The sequence below is a fragment of the Trichomycterus rosablanca genome, chromosome 16, assembly GCF_030014385.1.
Source record: "Trichomycterus rosablanca isolate fTriRos1 chromosome 16, fTriRos1.hap1, whole genome shotgun sequence".
Lineage (NCBI taxonomy): Eukaryota > Metazoa > Chordata > Actinopteri > Siluriformes > Trichomycteridae > Trichomycterus > Trichomycterus rosablanca.
This window is the reverse complement of record NC_086003.1, coordinates 25,319,031-25,338,827: the sequence shown is the minus strand read 5'-3', so window position 1 is coordinate 25,338,827 and position 19,797 is coordinate 25,319,031. Positions and strand designations below refer to the sequence as shown.

The window sequence follows — 19,797 nt, the reverse complement described above, 5'->3', positions numbered from 1 at the left end:
ACATACAGACAACACAGAGGGAATGGGAAATTTCCATACACACACTCAAAATTTTTCCAGAATATGAAGGTCAGAAAGAGAGCTGCTTTTACTCAGAACAGAACCTATGCTTCATTAATTAAACTCTCTTTTTTTAATCATGTTAGAGAATTCTTTTGTAAATTGTTCTAAAGGTGTTCTGTAAGTGTTTTAGGATGGAACTTCAAATTCAATTCAGCTATTTCCATTCGTTTCCCAAGTCTGAAACCTGAACAACAAAGTCTAAAATAAAAGTATTTTAAATTAAATAAAACACATTTAGTTTATAATGCTCATTGGTACCACTGGATATTAGCCCATCATTAGTATACAGTATACTACTCACAGGCATTTAACAGTCTTTTTGCATCAAATAGAACTTCTGTATTTTTTATTAATTTTAGGCTTGGTCAAAGACCTATGAACATGAACATGAGCATGAACTTGTTAAACATTCAATTTCAAATCCATGAACAATGATGTGAAAGTTCTGGAGCATGACTATGAGAATCTGTGTCACTTGTGAGTTTACTTATGTTGGACAAGCTGGCCTGGCTTGCAATTAATTTCAACGGTGCCATCATCAAGCCATGTGTTTATGGACCTTGCTTTGTACACAATCATGCTGGACCAGGAAACGGAAGCATATGCTTTATGTTGTACACCATTTAGTAATGGATGTGGCTGTAACATCTAAACTCAATAATTATTATTAATAATAAATTAACTAATAAATTATTATTGATTTTTAATTTGTATAAACTTGCACAAGCGTATTTATTTGCAAATCCGGGCTTGTCAGCGAATTCAACCATTTTCGGTACACGAAGGGAGATGGTAGCTGACATGCCAGCGCACTGTGCCACCTCATCCCATTGGTTTGGATGGCATGATGCAAACTTAGTAATTAGATTAGCTGTCTAAGTAGCGCGTTCAAATAACCTGCCTTATAAGTCAATGACTTATTAGAATCCTCTCTACTGAGGCAGCTGCACATGTAGGCAGTAAGACAGCAAGGCAGCTCACTAGGTTTTCGAACACACCCATTGTCAATATTTTAGGTCGTAAACCCTGAAATGGTTTTAAATGCCACACTATGTAAACTTTCTTTCTCTATTTGAAAGTAAAACCTGAACTGTTGTAAGTTATCAGCACTTCACTTTAAACAATACAGCCAACAAAAAGAGAAGTCTTCAAGATCGCTGTATTATTAAGTGTTATGAAGTTACATAATTGGCAACATGTATACTATTTTTCCAATATGAACATAATTCTTGCACTTAAAGCTTAAAGTATGCCAAATGAACCAATAAACCATAAACCATGTAGCAATGGTTACTCTTCTATATGTTTATGGTCATTTCTGTATGTTTTAGCTAGGGATGCATCAATACCATTTTTTCCCAACCGAGTACGAGTACAAGTACATGTATTTTTGTACTTGCCGATACCGATACCGATACCAATACCTATTTAGAATACCGTTTTTTTTTTTAAACAAAAACACACGTGAGAAGTGACGAGAAGTTTACTGATACCACGTCCAAAAATGCACGTCAACAAGTAGCGAGTGATCAAAGTGTTTGTGCGCTGATGTGATGAAATCAAGGAGGAAAAATAAATGAATCTGAGTGGATTTGGCAACACGAGCAGCATGGATTGTTCTGTAGTGAGTTGGAGGTTAATAAATATTTTTGCAATGTTGGTGTTTTGTTGTTATGTTTTGTAGAGAACGATCAGGTCAGAAATACTGTAAAACGTGTGTGTGTGTGTGCTGATGTATTCTGATATAAACTATATTATCCCCCTGTCCCACCTGTTTACACTCCTCTCCTGCGTTTCCCCTCACACCGTATCCTGCGTTCTCATTGGCTGTTCGACATGTCACTCATTCCCAGTCGCACATCTCAGATCAGATATCTGACGTGCTAGAAAACTCGATCTGGTCGCCGAGCGGTCGGCGAGCCGGTCGGATCGAGTTGTTGGATAGTTCACACTTAGCGATCGAGAGCCGAGTTTTGATCGCAGAGCGAACGCCGAGTCGCTCCCGAGCCGGCAAATCTAGCACCGACCAGCCGCCGAGCGAAAATCAGGGCAAAAGTTGTGTAGTGTGAACTAGGCATAACGCAGCAACGTGCACTAGGCACACGGTATCGGATGTTTAGTATCGGAGCCTCGTTTGCGAGTACGAGTACAAGTTAATGAGCGCGGTATCGGGCAAATACCCGACACCAGTATCGGTACTCGTGCATCTCTAGTTTTAGCCTATTGTCCACATAAAGTCGCCTGGTATATAAAACAAATAAAAAGCCACACCTGACAGTAAATCTGTACCAGGTACACAAGCTCCTTCGACTCCAGGCCATTCCGGCTTACTTCACTCTGCTCTTCTGCCAGGCTCAGCTGAAACACAGAGAAAAGAGAAATAAATGAAACAATCTGTTAAGGTGATGACTTGAAAATGTAAGACATTAGAAGTTCAGCCTCCTTCTGTCTTTTGCTAAATGTGAAGTCTAGTGCACACTACACAATTTTAAGCCAAATGTTGTGAGTAGATGCTCTAGAGTGCACCAGTCTACATTCACAAAATAAAAACTATGTCAAGTAAACTAGGCTTTAAAAAGTGTGCTACAGGCTTATATGTGCTACAAGGCCAGATAAGAAAGTGTTGGATGATTTGTCACCAGCTGAGCATTTTGCACATATTTTATGAATAATAGATGAAGATAAATGGGATTACTGCAGCACTGTTAAACCAGCACAGCTCTAGATTGCTGCTATTCTATCACCATGACAGCCTAAAGTGCACACAAATCAAACCAGTCAAGGCATGGCATTCATTAAAAAATGAGGTGATAGAGTAAAACCAACTGTGTAGATGTCTGGACGGCCAATGGTACCAGGCGTCGAAGCGGCCTATTACACTAGTCCACCACCAGAGTGCCATTGTGAAGAAATGTACATCTAAAACTAAATGTAAAAAACTTACAGTAACTAGTTGGTTGTATTTTGTGCTGTAAAAAGAATAAACGATCATAAAAAGTTTATGTATGATTCTCAAAGAATAAACTTCTCATTTGAGAAATGTTAAAATGTCAATGTTAAAAGCTGATGCTGCCTATGGCCAAAAGTATGTGAACAGGTTTTTAAGACATACCTACTGCTAACAAGTGTATAAGAACAATATGACTGTTATGATCATGTCCATAAAGACATGGTTTGACAAGTTTGGTGAGGAGGAACATCTTGTATATACTTGATATTATTATTATTACTAAATATTACAATGATGACTTTACAAAGTATCTCCTCTAACACATAGACATCATTTAAAGCTTACATTTCCCCTCAGGTGGGTAATGTAAATGTCAATGTGAATTTGTGTGTTAAAGTCAGCCTAAATTTTTATCTGACATGACAGCTACTAACCTTGGGGAAAGGTGAACCAGTGCTTCCTCTAAGAGACAACAAAGCAGCCATCACCTTTTTCGAACTGCTTATTGTGTAACAGCTGGCTGAGCAGCTAGAGTTTATTTGGTTGATAGGGGAGAGAGGAATGCCAATCACAGTGTTAGTGCTGAACCACTTGGGAAAACAGGTTTGAGCTTTTTGCTGTATCCACAGTATGGCAGAAGATATCTACAATATGTCACAGAGCATCAGGGCTGTATTCACACGTTTACACTAGTGTGTGTGTGTGTGTGTGTGTGCGTGTGTGTGTGTGTGTGTGTGTGTGTGAGCGCATGCATGTCCGTGCATGTTTACGTGTAGAATTTTCTCTCCTCTGCACTGTGATTGACAGTTATGATGGTGGTTCTCACAAAGAAAGTTTAGAGATGCACATAAGCAGCACTTTTTAACAGAGGCATCCAACCACCCACCCCAACTCACACTCACATGTAAACATGCAAACCCACAAACACAAAACCACATGCTACTCTAGAAAAAATGTCGGCTAAATCGACTTAAAAGACCTAAAAAGCTAAACAAATCTGAGTCTGCCCATATGTCAAATGCAGCCCACAGACAAGTTCTAGCTTTAATACATCTATGGAAGGCAAAACTTGCTGGTACTCTTTAAAACCTAAATGACAACAGTTTATTCTGGTAAGTTGAGGGTCTTGCTTTAAAACAAACACAACTTTTAAATATGTTACATTTAGACACACAACTTTTAAAAAATTTAGTTTATGTCTTTATGTCTAAAATGTTTAGTCCTAATGTGTTTTAAAGATTCAGTATATTTTTACAATTGTTATTTTTACCAGAATCCTCTTGTCCTAGCACCCTGTTTCTCACAATGGAAATGACGTATTGTTAAGTAGTTGGCATTTAACAGTGTCCCACACCTGAGTAAAACTTAATGCCCTCAGTGCTGTGCACAAAGAAAGAAAAGTTTGAGCTGCTGGCAAATCTATTGGGAAAAAAGGTCTAACAGCTAAAGAAAGGATCAGAGCCCAGTTCATGGCAGGAAAACACATGGCCGTGGTCTATTAGTAAACCTACAGTTTTAGCCAGCTGAGCTGCAGTAATCATCATGCCACATGTGAGCCAGAGTGGCTCTTATGAAAACACAAGGCAATATGAGAACGTATGACCTAGATATCCTGAACAGCTCGATATGGCCACTAAAAAACTAAACTACAGCTCAATACTGCAGTCAGGAAAAAACAAACCAAATACAAATGAATAAGAAAAAAACAAGCCTTACACAGCTGTATATATGCACAAAAATACACACACGTGTGTTTGTAGCATACATCAGTGAATTAAAAAATAGGATAGGTAAAACTTGTGATCTTTTTACAACTTTTACAATAACAGATAATCTGTATTCACACTCACTGACCCTTTTATACCAACAGATCATCTTTCCTTTTCATACTACAATATCAACTATACCCACACTTACTTACCCTCACACTACCAGATCATGTGTCCCCAAATTTGTATAGCCTTGCACAAGACCAAAGCCCGTACTGGGGAACAGCGAGTGCCAGACAGGAATACACCCTGAACCTAAAACCAACTTACTACAGGGCACAATGCACTGACAGAATTAAAACAACACAAAACAACTGAATACTTTGCCTTTGACCACAGAGGTTCTGTTTAAGTAGTGCTAGCATCTACCAATATTCTTTTATTGCACATGCATTGCTGTATTATCAGAAGACCCACAAAGTGGTTCAAAACTCTGCATGTGCTAATTAAAAAATACAAAGATGTCAAAAATACAATTTAAAAGGTGCAAGCAAACATGCAAAGATCCAGCACTGCAGAACTTTGCTGAAGTAAACAGCACTACACAAAGTGACAGCTAGCTTTTATTCCAATATACTGCAACTAAAACCAGAATCTTTCCACAGCAGTAAGTGAAGAAATGGGGCCAGGAAAGCAAAGTGAGACTCACAGAGACGCAGCGTCCTGTCTGCACCGGCTGAAGCAGTTAAACCAATCTATTGTTCCTTACTAAAGCTTCCTCCCCCTCAGCCCACCTTCCATCCCCATCACTTAGTAGAAGAGATGTAGATGGGGCACATTGTCGTTTCTGTCCAACACAAATTCCACTTAGAAGACTATTATTGGTATTGTTTCTCCAGAGCTCTGTCCCAGTGCAGTATTAAAAGTGTCCTCCCACTGACGTATTTGTACAAACACAGAGCAGAATGTTGAATTCCACAGGACCTTCATGGTTCCTCAGTGCTGCTGACTTGTTATTCCCATTACTCCAATAATATTTGATGTATCTGAACATCTCCATACTCCAAGTCCAAGTCCTGTTCCAGGCAAGACAGCATCAGAGAAAGCCCAGTTTACTTTCTGAAAAATGTATGACCAAACAGATAGTGATAAACCAGCAGTTCTTGCCTTTGTACCACCGTGCTCAGCAGCACATGCTCGTGCTTTCTCCTACCTCCCCGTCACTGCACCCTCCAGCACCTCCCCCCACTCTTTTGCATTGGTACGGTCCACAGGACAAAGCAGAGATCTGGTGCAGCAATAGAAGGGAACTGCCCTTGCAGCAGCCCAGAGAGCTTCCAGCATGAGCCCTTGCTTGCTTTTATTTTCTCTTTAGGGATCAGAGTTGGCCAGACAGCAGGAACATAGTGAAAGAGACAAATGCAACCCGTCTCACCAGCAGAAAGTGAGACCAACAGAAATGTAACTGCTTGGCTGGAAAGGAAATAAAATCAAGAATGCACGATGCCTATTTATGCAACTACAAGAGAATAAGCACAGTAATATAAACATCTGAAAGCTTCTAGATTACTTACAACTAAAAACAGGCTGCTTTCAATCTATGTTTTATTTTTTATCAGGACAATATGAGAGCACACGAGTCCAGCTGGCTGTGCACAGACGTCAGCGGCAGACATGCAATACTCAAAAAGGACTTAACCTATAACACCATCAGACACCACCAGGGAGAAAAAAAACCCTAAAAATAGCTTGAAATTTTGGAGAATTTAAAATTATGTAAATTTTGTAACTTGTTTTATAGTTCACAAAATTACCAAGTAAATGCAACTGTTGTCAAATATACCAGCCTGGAAATTATCTAATTGCAAAACAAATGGCATATTAAAAAATCTTTGTACAGTGTTGGACCATTACTTGCCACTTCATTGCAACCTGGCATCCACAAGCCTCAGAATCTGTACTGTAGATACAAGAAACCATTCTCTGAAAGAGCTGGTCATTTAATGGGAATCATCAAAACCAGGCCACTTCGTCTTAAAAGTGGTTTTCTCATCAGTGTGAGGTTCCTCATTGCCTGATCCAAAAATTATATTTAAGGATGAAGTAAAAGGTAATGCTGTCTATGTTTGCACACAACCGGCCTGAAATGAAAATAATTATTACATTTTTTTTATGCCTGTTGTATCTGATGACTTTTTTCATTAACATGGACATTTCTTAATAACTTCAATTCACAACTAAAATGAAATGCATCATGCTAATCACTCTGTACTCCTCAACCGCTTGTGCTACCGCCTGTTTTCCTGCTGCATTCAATATAGGTACAAACTGCAGTTTAAAATAAGATACTCCAGTTCACAGTAAACTATCAGTCCAGGGCCATTTTATTTTGGCTCATGGTGACTAAAAATAACCCTGTCTGGGAGTCCAACCAAATCTGGCACAGTTTAAATGCATCAGTACTGACCAGTGCTTCAAAACTGAGAAAAAATAACCCAACAGTCAAGATAGAGAATAGAAGAACCTGCTGGATGGACAACCATCTCTGCAGTTCCCCGTAAATTAGGTCCTTACGGCTAAGTGGAAAGACGGAAGCCACTGTTGAGCCAGAAGTCTGCTAAATGTTATGTCAAGATTCTCTAAGTGTGATGAGACCAAAATTGAACACTTTGGGCAAAACAGTACAAACTATCAAAACAGCCAAAAAAACAGGCACTGCGTGCGGCTAATCCCATCCCTACAGTGAAACATGGTGGTGGCAGCATCATGCTAGGATCATGCTTCTCAGCAGCTGGAACAGAAGACTGGTAAAAACTGAGGGATGGATAAATGCAACCAAATACAGTAACATCCTTGGATAACACTTTCTCCAGAGCACAAACAAACTCAGACTGGACCTTTTAACATGACAATGACTCAAAGTGGACAGTTGAAACACACTCAAGCGGCTTTAGCGCAAGTCTTTAAATGTCCTTAACTGCTTTAATCCAAGTGTGTAAAGCTTCTTTAGAGCTTTAGTTTTTGATTTTTAATTAATTTTCAAAAATTGACACAATAACAACACAATAAAGTGTGAAAAAATTCAAGCCAAGCGATCTAAATTTTGTCTAAGTCCACTGTAAGTGCATGTCAAATGGATGCACTCCACACACACAGAGAGAGAGAGAGGAAGACATACAAAGACACACACTGTAAAATAAAATCTGCCACAACAGCAATGGTGTGAGTCATACAATCACATCTGAGGATGATTAAAAAGACTTTCCTGGAGGAGCCTCAAGACATTGAGCAGACACACGTAACACAAGAAAGAGCCAAGAAACCAGGCTAGCCGACATTCACAAGTAAAGAATCTCTCCCAGTAAACTGTTACTGTGAGAAAGTATCCCCATGACACTAAGGCATGACGTGTTTGTGAAAAAAAATACATTACACTAACTAATGTTACTACACTAGTTCCTAATGTTATCATAAACTAAAAGATCTTGCAGACCAAAAACTAGAACTCGCTGTACACTGGCATCTATTTTCCTACATGTGAATTAAAGCATTTAGATTATTCGTGACTGACCTAAAAAAGGTCTTGCATAAGCAAAGTCACATTACTGGATATAGAGGCAGGCCTGCAGGTAAGCAGATATGTCATTTTGCTGAACAATCTCGCTCCCACAAAAAGATCCCACAATTAATATATTTCATTTGTAGTGTCCAGCGGTATAGACTGCAGTGTTGCGATGCGGAAACAAGGATCAAAGATGACAGAAGCTTATGTGATTGTTTAATAATAGGTTTTCTTTTAAATCTTTTTAAATATTAAAATTGAAGCTTTTAATGTGCTCAAGACTTGAATAAAATTTGACTTGAAAAGGACAAATTTTTTCAGCTTTAATACTCATACTGTGCAAGAGTTGAAAATGAAACTAATACATCCCTGGGCTTAACAGCTGGAACAATCAATGTTAAAACAAATGTTACATTAGAAAATAATTTCTTCCATGCTCTAACTGTAGCAAGCTTTTGGTACATGAAGCCATAAAAGTGTCTTTCTTAAAACGATGTATAAACTCTCTTTAAACCAGCAGCAAACCGTAGACCTATTAATAAAGAATACTTGGTTACAATACTGCCAAAGACAGCACAGTTCTAAAAGTCCAGTAGAAGTCTTCATTCACACCCTATTTATGCTGGTAGTGAAGACTTTGTACTTTTTCCACTAACACTAAAAGTCACATTAAACAATTATGCACGACTTCATTATGCAGACTTTAATGCATAAACCGTGTGTGAAAACAAATGACCAGTGAGTCAGGTAGGTCATATTTATTCGGCACATACATAGCTTTACAAATATCTACTCAAATAACATAGAGCAGGATGCAGATGTTTTTAGAATGATGACTTTTCAAGAACAAGCCTCTTGTGTGATTTGTACCAGTGTTTGTACCTTTTCCTTTTTGAGCTTGTGTGAGTTTAATTAATACTCTTTACAGCTTTGTAGGCTTTGTCTTTGTCGATTTAACAGAGAAATTTTACAGGTATAATAAAATACTAAGCCTTGCTCTGCACAGATAAAGCTTTGAGCCACCAGATATCAAACAGATACAGCAGAAACTCTATTATTAGAAGCTCAACCTAGATTCACTGCAGTAATTCAAAATTAGAGCCCTGTATTCTGGGACACTCAGCTGTGTAAATGTGCATACACACATTTACACAGCTAGGTACACATTTACACAGTTACAGAGTTAGTACGTTTAAGAGCTTAGTTATTGAAGGTGCAACAGTGTACTATGATACATAAAATGTGCATCACAAATATGTGTAAAATGATTTAGATATCAGGTCAGTTAATGATGCCACATTATTCATTTGAAATTCAAAGGTTGCAATTAACCTAACCAAGCACAGCATATGACCAATCATTTGTGTTAACACTTGGTTCAGAGTATTTATTTGTTCATGTTTAACTCTAATTTTTTTTTCCTTTTTTAAATGTCTGTCTGTATTTGTAGCTAACAACAGTTGCTAAGATATAATCAAAAGAAGTTTAGTTATAACAAAGTTTGTAAACTGTATGTACTTTGAACATAAATGTATGTTGATTTTGAAGAAGATGCCACAGTGTTAAGATGCTAATAACAGCATCTTCAGAATAGAAAAAAGAAGGCTTTAAAGGGGTGTAGCACACAGTGGTCAAGCAGAGACTGGTAAAGAGCACAGCTGCAGCAAAATTGCGTAATGCAGTACAGGAAAGATGTGAGAACAGCACACAGTAAAACAACCAAACACTATAGCGAAGTGTGCTTCAATGAGGGAAGGTTGTGGAAGTGTGGCTGTCGGATTTACAAAAGTCTGGATAATTGACAGTAACAAGGTTTGCCCATAATGTCTTTCATCACCAAAACCCTAGTACAAACCCGCCACTGAATCTACTGAGTAAAATTTGTTCAATCACTGATGGTAAATGTAGAGCATATCACAAATGTCTAATAGACAAAATGTACAGAATCTAAAAGATGCATGGCAAAATGCCATGCATCTACTAGAGCAAATGCAATTTTGGCTCTAGTAGTTAAAAGGTTAACAACAGCTGGGGATCGTCCCCTCCCATCCACAACAATACTCCTGGGGGCATGTCTATAACTGTCAGGAATATTTCAAATATTCAGTGTAGATTTCTAAGGACTTTAATACACTTATTACTAACTATCTAAACTATATTTATACTAAGAACAGCAAAATACTGATCATCGCACCTTTAATGGTATAAAACACAGAAACAGAATTCATCCATGACTTTGTACAAAGCAAAAAAATATGCCAACATTATACTGTTTACATTAGAAATAACATTAGACTGGATCTTTACAATATTTAAAATGTAATTCAATACTCGATCCAGTCTTTAAGCCAAAATCAATCCAATAACAAAAGTCTACTGAATCCGTGCACTGCTAAGGAAATACACATTCTAACCAATGTCACAGCTTTATTTTCAGGTCCACAAAGAATGCACAGTGCCATCTTATTTCCACATCACATAAACTCTTATTACAGCTTGTCTTGTTATTATGCTCTGCTTGTGCCTACAGTACATGCTATTTGAATAACAGTTATTCCAGCTCTAGCAATTGTAACTAAAAAGAAAATGTGGTCACCACTGTGTAATATGCATCCAATCAAAGACACATTTTAAGGCATTACAGTATATAAACGTAAGCTGCTATGTAGTTCTAGTTTAAACAGGGAATCGTTTATTGACTAAGCTTTGTTTGCAGATTGAAGAAGAGGGTAGGATCAAGAACAGATCTGCAACTATAAACCCCTCCCCCGACTCATTTCACGAGCCATTTGCTTTCTCCATCAGTATCTAAATGCACCAGCTAAGGTACGATGTCATTACAATGTGTACACAGGACTAGATTAATGTACATGACAGTGCACACATGGACAGATGTGCACCTCCACTGCAGCTCTGCTGAAATACTCAGAGTAAGATAAGAACATCTTTCATGCTGGCAGGTTTTGATAAAGCACTTTTCTTGGGAGTTCGAGCATAAATTATGAGGGAACTAAGTTCCATGGACAATAACAGTAGCCCTTTCGAATAACTATGAAGAGAAATTAGATAGAACTAAAAAAATTTAGAACTAATAGCACAACCGTATGTATTTACATATAAATGTATGTACATATAAAATGCAGTGCTACGAATACACAACCTAAACCAGCGCTCAAATTAAAAATAAGCATGTCACAACTATTATGATTAAAAACTGATGCTGGTAGTAAGACTCTTTTGGGGTCAGTATGAGTTCATATGTCACATACAGTGTATCACAAAAGTGAGTACAGCCCTCACATTTCTGCAAATATTTCATTATATCTTTTCATGGGACAACACTATAGACATGAAACTTGGATATAACTTAGAGTAGTCAGTGTACAGCTTGTATAGCAGTGTAGATTTACTGTCTTCTGAAAATAGCTCAACACACAGCCATTAATGTCTAAATAGCTGGCAACATAAGTGAGTACACCCCACAATGAACATGTCCAAATTGTGCCCAAATGTGTCGTTGTCCCTCCCTGGTGTCATGTGTCAAGGTCCCAGGTGTAAATGGGGAGCAGGGCTGTTAAATTTGGTGTTTTGGGTACAATTCTCTCATACTGGCCACTGGATATTCAACATGGCACCTCATGGCAAAGAACTCTCTGAGGATGTGAGAAATAGAATTGTTGCTCTCCACAAAGATGGCCTGGGCTATAAGAAGATTGCTAACACCCTGAAACTGAGCTACAGCATGGTGGCCAAGGTCATACAGCGGTTTTCCAGGACAGGTTCCACTCGGAACAGGCTTCGCCAGGGTCGACCAAAGAAGTTGAGTCCACGTGTTCGGCGTCATATCCAGAGGTTGGCTTTAAAAAATAGACACATGAGTGCTGCCAGCATTGCTGCAGAGGTTGAAGACGTGGGAGGTCAGCCTGTCAGTGCTCAGACCATACGCAACATACTGCATCAACTCGGTCTGCATGGTCGTCATCCCAGAAGGAAGCTGACGCACAAGAAAGCCCGCAAACAGTTTGCTGAAGACAAGCAGTCCAAGAACATGGATTACTGGAATGCCCTGTGGTCTGACGAGACCAAGATAAACTTGTTTGGCTCAGATGGTGTCCAGCATGTGTGGCGGCGCCCTGGTGAGAAGTACCAAGACAACTGTATCTTGCCTACAGTCAAGCATGGTGGTGGTAGCATCATGGTCTTGGGCTGCATGAGTGTTGCTGGCACTGGGGAGCTGCAGTTCATTGAGGGAAACATGAATTCCAACATGTACTGTGACATTCTGAAACAGAGCATGATCCCCTCCCTTCGAAAACTGGGCCTCATGGCAGTTTTCCAACAGGATAACGACCCCAAACACAACCTCCAAGATGACAACTGCCTTGCTGAGGAAGCTGAAGGTAAAGGTGATGGACTAAACCCAATTGAGCACCTGTGGCGCATCCTCAAGTGGAAGGTGGAGGAGTTCAAGGTGTCTAACATCCACCAGCTCCGTGATGTCATCATGGAGGAGTGGAAGAGGATTCCAGTAGCAACCTGTGCAGCTCTGGTGAATTCCATGCCCAGGAGGGTTAAGGCAGTGCTGGATAATAATGGTGGTCACACAAAATATTGACACTTTGGGCACAATTTGGACATGTTCACTGTGGGGTGTACTCACTTATGTTGCCAGCCATTTAGACATTAATGGCTGTGTGTTGAGTTATTTTCAGAAGACAGTAAATCTACACTGCTATACAAGCTGTACACTGACTACTCTAAGTTATATCCAAGTTTCATGTCTATAGTGTTGTCCCATGAAAAGATATAATGAAATATTTGCAGAAATGTGAGGGGTGTACTCACTTTTGTGATACACTGTATATAATAATGAAATTGCTGAATCAATTTCAAAGAACAATTAAAAGCCATAAATAAAGTATAGAATAAAATCAATGACAGCAAAGAAAAAACTGCTGGCCCATGAGAAGCTGAAAGGGCATCTATACCATAAGCAAAACACTTAATTAAAACCACATAGAGGAAAAAAAAAAAAAGCAATAGATTTGTCCACTGAAAAAATGCCAAATTGCCAATTGTGGGATTAAACACTAGAAAAGCTTCTCTGAAACAAAATAATATAAATATTTCGTCACTTAAAAGCAAAATGTAACCAACTTCTTCAATGCCTTTAAAAACACAGGCAGCCAAATTAACTGTACTGACTTCATCTACTCCCTTTCCCCTTAATCTTAATGCCTGCTGTATTATTGCACCTTATTAGATGTTAAACGTTTAATTAATAAATCTTTAAAACAATGTCATTCTGGGTAAGGTTTTTTTCCTTTTGGGCTTTCACTTGCCCTCACAAAACACTTGTTTTTTACAATAATACTGTCCTAAAAATAAACAGATGACCACTCCAAACAAAGCAAAACAACTCAACTGGTCTGAAGACCAAGGACATCACCCACTCTTTTTTCTTTAATCAGCCAGTTTTAAAGGATGAGCGTTATGATCTGGTGCTAAGTGATTACACTTGAGAAAGAAAATCTCTCCATGCAGTGTAATATCAAACTGATGAGTGAGAGTTGACAGTGACCATTATGACCCCCGGGGAGAAGGCTGCCTTTCGCTGCCTTTAACGTTAGGCTGTCTAACAACTTAAAAGAGTGCACATGCTTTTGGAGACAGCTGAGAGGTGAAAGTGGTTGACTTTCCAAAGGGGCCATATAAATATCACACACGGTGAGTAAATACTTAGGGCTACAGCTACAGTAACAGATCAGATAAGATTGCTGGAATGTTTCTGGCCTAAGCTACAACTGCACTGAATCAAGTTAGTATGAGATTGAAACCACTGCTTGATACATTGCATATGAAATGAAAATGAAAAATGAAATGAAACTTTATCAAGTGTGGCAAAGAAATTGGTATTTTTATCATTTGCCCAATTGTTATTGCACAGGAAATGTATTTCTTTACAGATTACATGATAAGGTTTTTAAAGACTCAAGCCCTCTAGTTCATCTCTCATGAGTGCTATTAACTTGGTCTGGCATCCAACAGGCACAATCAGACAAAGGAAAGGTGGTCAACTAGGTTCCTCATTGTTGCTACAAATGCAACCTCTACTGGCTATTGCATGAATGGCGGACTATTCACGGAGCACACAGCGTGACTTTCCGTACGCAATGCGGCTCTCTGTGAGAGCCTGCGAATACACAGTTAACTCAAATCATTCATGAAACTTGTTTACTTGAATAAAAAACAATTTTAAGGACAAAAATATGGAAAGTTTGAGGTCATTAATGGCTGAACAAAAGGTGACAAAAGGGAAATGCCTGTTTTTAAAGGAAACATTAGGTGAGGAGGATATTTAAGGACCTTTTAGTATATGTGGTAGCTGCTATGTCATTGTAAGAAGTGTCAGGCTAGCCTGTGTATATTAGTATGAATAAGGAAGAAAGTAAAAGCTAAATGAAAACTAGTAAAGTAAAGCAGATGTAGAAAAAACAGCTTTTATGTTAAAGCACATATCATTTAAGAGCAGGTGTAAGGGTATCTGATTGAAGGGTCTGCCTGTGCACTAAAGGTGCTACACATCTAACCGTGTATTCAGGAGTCATATATCTAGGGAAATGTGCTGGAGTACTATATCAGCTCAAAGCAAATGTGGGTAGGGGCAGCACATGGCCCAGTAACAGAACCACTTTAAACCCTCAAAGCCAGTGCCTGCTTTTATTTACTTACTAATTCACTTATTCACTAAACAGCAGAAATGGAGGGAAACCCATGAAAGCTATGTACTGTGGATTAACAGAGAACGAAAGCCTACAAGGGGGTAAACATACACCAAACTGCAGCCTTAGCTGTGACAGTTACTGTCTATTTTCTGTAGTTTCAGGCTTGGCTGTAATTAAATCTAAGTGGCACTTATGGTGAGTCATTGTGGTTCTTGTGAAGTGCCAGGTACCATGCTACATGGTTCCAGGCCCGAGCTGAGTGATGGCTTCTAAAAGATCTACAACACAAGCCTTTTATTGTGCACCACAGGAAAGCTGGAGACAATAAACCACCATGTTCACTGGCTCCTTTGTTTATTAATATGTGGAATGCAAAGCTTCAGAGTACCCATACTGTCTGCTTATCAAGGAGTGGAAATTTAATCCTAATCCACAACACACCAAAAAAGTTGTTATGCTTGATGGAGGGTTGCAGCACAAAGCTATTCAGAGTTCATTAAAGTTATGACCATATGCCCATTTAGACTGCAATAACAATCAATGACGAAGCCCAGAAGAGTTCAAAACCAAAGGCTATAAATGTCCACTGGTTTAGAATTTAGTTTTAGATGGAAACAAAGTCCATTAACAGGACACGGTTTCTGACTGCAGGCATTTTAACAAGGCTGCAAAGTCATTGTTGCCACCTCTGGTTAAAGAAATGCAATACATTGAGTACAAAGCTGCAATATAAAGCTCACAGGTTGAGTGCTGTGAACAGAGAAAGGCTCTGTGACTGCAACTAAGTTCAAGGCCTGTAATTCCAAGCCAATCATAAAGCACCACATGCAGTGCTACAGCAGAAATCAGAGTGGCAAACACAGCTGGAAAACCTGCACCAAAGCAGACACAGCACCACTATGGTGACTCATTTTTTCTGAGGATTAATACTGGAGCTGTGCTTGATACTGGAGTGTTAAATTATAGACCCTGGTGCTCAATGTCAGCTACTGTCAGCTACTGCCCTCTGATGGAAGCTCGTAGATAACACATTTGATTTTCCAAATTTCAGGACACATCGATTCATATAATCAGTTCATAACTTTAGGCAGTTAAAAAATATTTTGACTTCTGCCTAGGTTTTGCTAATATATTGAAATTAAGAGTGTGCCACGCAGAAATGCATGGAAAACGAACAAATCAGCAAGCGAGGATTTGAAAACTTTAATGTTTTACACTTCTAATTTTGTCAGTTTGTACACTGCATTTAGTAGGTTTAAGATGTGTGAGAGCAGTTTTTAAACTTGAGTGTTTTAATGCTCATTAAAATAGAGGTATACAGTTCTCATGTGGTGTACCTATTAGTGGGAACTTTGCAATGATTTCTTGCACAGCATAAGTGAGATAAACATTGCAATCCACATTAATGCTAAATGTACAGGTGTGTGTTTTAACCAAAACACTTCAGTATTGTTAATTTGTTTACTGGACAACTGCAGTGCTTTTTTCATGAAAACGTTTCCTTTTCATAATTTATTACTTTTGTGTGAAATTCATTAGCAAAACCCAGATAGTATGCTGAACAAATAAATACCATCAACAAATATAAAAAATATTACCACTTGTGCTAAAACCTAAACTTTCTTTTTTTTTAAATCTTCTGACATTTCCATGCAGAGAAACTCAACATTTTGATAAAAACAGGTGAAACCCCTAATAACAGTTGGTGTTGTCCAGACTAGTTTTTTCTCTTCAGGATTAGTATTCTAAGCAGAACCCCCCTGCTCTGTTCCCACCCAGAGCTTCCCCAGCTATTATCTTTTACTGTGTGTACTCCATTATAATCACTAATCCCTAACAAGAGCCGAGCACTGGAGTCCTTCAGAGTTCCTCACCACATTCTGTGTCCATGCAACAAGTCTCTATTCACAACTACCAATCCTTTTAGGCTTTTCTATACAGTGCTTCTAGAGCTGTGAAAATAGAAATGTAAAACAAGCAGGATTTCAAGAAAAAAAAGGGGGAATGTAAAACACTAGTGTAAAAAGGGGAGCTGTAATAGTGAATCATGCAAAACTGAAGCCTGGTAAAGATGAGTTTTTGTGTCCAAGTACAAGGTAACATCTTACATATCATACAAATACTTTGAGCTACAAGGGCAGGCTAAACTAAACAAGACCAGTTGGTCAAAAATAAGCCACTAACCCTGGTCATTAATTTCATTCACACTTCACATTAAATAGGCCTGGAAAATACTGGCAAGAACAAAACCGTAAAACCTGTACTAAAGCCACAAATGTGTAATGATGCACAGAGAGGGGGAAGTAACAGCTGGAAAAATGCATGTTAATTATATCATTTGTTGCTTTCCACTCCACTGGAAGCCAGATGTTTGTGAGGCTCACACCGCCGCTACATACTATATAACCAAATCAGTGCACACTTAACATTGGAATGTTCGCTAATCTTCTCTAGCATTTTAGCAGTGCGTCTTTGCCAGGCATGTAAACTATGAGTGGATCAACTGTGATAAACACCAGCAGATAAGCACCACTCACAGATCTTACCTGTATGGTACCAAAGTCTACATTTTCATAGTGGAAGTGGGCACATTCTGCTAATTTTGGAAAGTGGCCCTTCGTAAACGAAAGTCTGTAAAACACAAAGGGAAATGTTTAGTAAATATAAAAATGTAACATTCAAATGTGCAGAGAGATGCTCAATATAGTCCAAGTCCTTTATGATAGTACAATTGTTTTTCATAGTAATAGTAAATACAAATACTATACTTATTCATACATGCAAGCAAATTTTATCACATAGGTCAACATCATTTTGAGCTGAAATGAAAAACATCTAGTTCTCTCGTAAATGTTTATGTGCACTATTATTCAACCTCCAGCCTCAGTACTTGGTGGAACATTATTTTGCTTTGATAACCTTTTTTGATATTGGCTAAGTGCTAACAAGCTTCTGAGACCTCCTTTGTAAATTCTAAACCCACTGTTTTAATGCAAAAGCTTCCAGCTCAATTAGGTTTAATGGTCCAATGAGGTTTGATGGTAGTTTCTTTGGTACAAAGGAACCGATGCGGTAAATTTTACAAATGTGCTTACTTGCTTTTCTGCTTTTAAGTAGTGCCAAATACATATAACGATTCCACTTTTTACTTATATTTTGCAGGTGTTTTTATTTGTAATGAAAAACATTGTATTTTTAGCCAAAAGTTTACAATAATGACAGGCCTACACACAAGCAAAAGAGAAATAACAATTTGGGTGGTTGTGCATAGACTTAGACATCTACAAGTCTGTGGCACATTTTCTACTTGTCCACACCTCCAAAAGTAGCACAGTATATCATACTTCCCACCTTAACATCCCCTCCTGTTCTATTGCGCAAAACTTGGCCCAAATGGAGGTACTGTAAATGCTTTCGCATTAGTATACAACAATGTAATATATAACACATTTCTTCTCTAGCCGACAGAATTTTGAAGGTGTTTTATACTTAGCGCTAGCAAACCATTCAGAAAATATACTGTATGAGTAAAAAAATAGGAGTCCACTTACTTTTTAACATTCTTGACCTTTATGCTGGCAGTGCTGCTGCAGGACCGAAGCAGCGGCTGACAGGTCAGTTCAGGGACTTCTGCACTCCGTGCCTGAAGAATACACAGCACAAGCACAGCATGTTAACTAGTGTCTTAAAAACATTTGAAACTTTTTGTGCTTTAAGGCAAGAAAAATATAAAACACCTACACAAATAATTAAATAAACTACGTAGTTCTATTTCTTTGACTAAAATAATTCATCAAGGCTTTTTAACCGTGAGTCAGCCAAGTTTAATGTCAAACTGGATTTTTTTTGTTTACTTATTCAATGTAGTACCAGCAATACTGTAGACTAACAGGATTTATGTCTTTGTAACCATGTGGCAAGTCAACACTTTTCACATCCTCAGTGTAGATACTACTTTACAGAAAAATTACAGATTTATTTGTGCTTCTAACAATAACCCATTAATAAGGGACAGTGGTAGCCTAGTGGGTAGAAGCTTTGGGCTATCAACCGGAAGATTGGCGGTTCAAATCCAGGCTCTGCTATGCAGCCACTGTTGGGTCCTTGAGCAGGGCCCTTAACCCTTTCTGCTCCAGGGGCGCCATATGATGGCTGACCCTGCGCTCTGACCCCAGCTTCCAAACAAGCTGGGATATGCGAAGAAATAATTTAATTGTACTGTACATCTGTATATGTACAGTGTATCACAAAAGTGAGTACACCCCTCACATTTCTGCAAATATTTCATTATATCTTTTCATGGGACAACACTATAGACATGAAACTTGGATATAACTTAGAGTAGTCAGTGTACAGCTTGTATAGCAGTGTAGATTTACTGTCTTCTGAAAATAACTCAACACACAGCCATTAATGTCTAAATAGCTGGCAACATAAGTGAGTACACCCCACAGTGAACATGTCCAAATTGTGCCCAAATGTGTCGTTGTCCCTCCCTGGTGTCATGTGTCAAGGTCCCAGGTGTAAATGGGGAGCAGGGCTGTTAAATTTGGTGTTTTGGGTACAATTCTCTCATACTGGCCACTGGATATTCAACATGGCACCTCATGGCAAAGAACTCTCTGAGGATGTGAGAAATAGAATTGTTGCTCTCCACAAAGATGGCCTGGGCTATAAGAAGATTGCTAACACCCTGAAACTGAGCTACAGCATGGTGGCCAAGGTCATACAGCGGTTTTCCAGGACAGGTTCCACTCGGAATAGGCTTCGCCAGGGTCGACCAAAGAA

The 19,797-nt window shown here is 38.7% G+C and overlaps 1 protein-coding gene across 1 annotated transcript in view; it reads right to left on the bottom strand.

The window, feature by feature from the left end:
- Positions 1-418: 418 nt before the first annotated feature.
- LOC134330897 (rho GTPase-activating protein 32-like) overlaps positions 419-19,797 on the bottom strand; it is a 56,453-nt gene continuing 37,074 nt past the window's right edge. Inside the window, exons 4-7 of the mRNA XM_063012169.1 lie at positions 18,561-18,652; positions 17,556-17,640; positions 2,335-2,421; positions 419-436 (exon numbers count right to left, since the gene is read on the bottom strand). Coding sequence (XP_062868239.1) covers positions 419-436; positions 2,335-2,421; positions 17,556-17,640; positions 18,561-18,652 — 282 coding nt within the window. The remainder of the gene's footprint in view (positions 437-2,334; positions 2,422-17,555; positions 17,641-18,560; positions 18,653-19,797) is intronic.